This window comes from Pagrus major, chromosome 21 (assembly GCF_040436345.1).
Source record: "Pagrus major chromosome 21, Pma_NU_1.0".
NCBI classification, from domain to species: domain Eukaryota; kingdom Metazoa; phylum Chordata; class Actinopteri; order Spariformes; family Sparidae; genus Pagrus; species Pagrus major.
Window position 1 is genome coordinate 30330312 of NC_133235.1, and position 1087 is coordinate 30331398.

A 1087-nucleotide genomic window follows, 5' to 3' on the forward strand; every position below is an offset into this window, starting at 1 on the left:
TTAAAGATTCATTTTTTTATTTACTTAAACAAACTGATGTTTTTTACAGTCTGTGAATAAAACACATGAAGAAGAATCTGAATAAAACACATGAAGAAGAATCTGAATAAAACCCACCAGTTGATTTAAAAGCTGTTAGAAAACATCCTGTAAAAAACTTTATCGTCACAGTTTGATCCCTGATATTGTTTCAGTTGTGGAGCTGCCGAGGAACAGGGCCTGCTGGTGACTGAGCGCGCTCAGAGGGGTTGTTTACTGCTGATGTTCTTAATGTTGTTGTTTCCTGTCAGGACGTCAGGACGCAGCCGTCTGCCTGTCCGAGGCTGCGACCGGCTGCAGAGCAGCCCAGGGATCCTGCAGCATCGAGGGACTGAAATATTTCTCCACCGAAGAGTCTGAGGAGCCCCACTGAACACACACACACACACACACACACACACACACACACACACACACACACACACACTCTCATGAGAAATGATCTTACGTAAGCAGTTTTTATTTCCTTGCAGACTTCAATCACAGGGGGCGCTCTTATCATCACTACTGTCCTACTGTAGTAATACTGGTCCAACTGTAGTAATACTCGTCCTACTGCAGTATTTCTCGTCCTGCTGCAGTAATACTGGTCCTGCTGCAGTAATACTCGTTCTACTGCAGTAATACTCATTCTACTGCAGTAATATTTACTGTACTGCAGTAATAATTGCTCTACTGCAATAATACTCGTCCTAATGCAGTAATACTCGTTCTACTGCAGTAATACTCATTCTACTGCAGTAATATTTACTCTACTGCAGTAATACTCGTTCTACTGCAGTAATACTCGTTCTACTGCAGTAATATTTACTCTACTGCAGTAATACTTGCTCTACTGCAGTAATACTCGCTCTACTGCAGTAATACTGGTCCTGCTCTGTGACTCTCAACAAAAGTTTTCCGGATAACTTTTGTGTAAATCAAATGAAGACGCGCGCGGAGGGTCGATGTGTTACTCACACCACGTGGCTCGGTCCACCAGGCTCGGTCCACCAGGCTCGGTCCAATCTTACCTGGATGTTGTGAGACGAAGGACTGAAGGACTGAG

The 1087-nt window shown here is 43.8% G+C and overlaps 1 protein-coding gene across 1 annotated transcript in view; it reads right to left on the reverse strand.

The window, feature by feature from the left end:
- The window catches only part of mplkip (M-phase specific PLK1 interacting protein), a 1459-nt gene continuing 372 nt past the window's right edge, over positions 1 to 1087 (reverse strand). Inside the window, exons 1-2 of the mRNA XM_073491506.1 lie at positions 1053 to 1087; positions 1 to 408 (exon numbers count right to left, since the gene is read on the reverse strand). The exon at positions 1053 to 1087 is cut by the window's right edge and continues 372 nt beyond it. Coding sequence (XP_073347607.1) covers positions 295 to 408; positions 1053 to 1087 — 149 coding nt within the window. The 3' untranslated portion in view covers positions 1 to 294. The remainder of the gene's footprint in view (positions 409 to 1052) is intronic.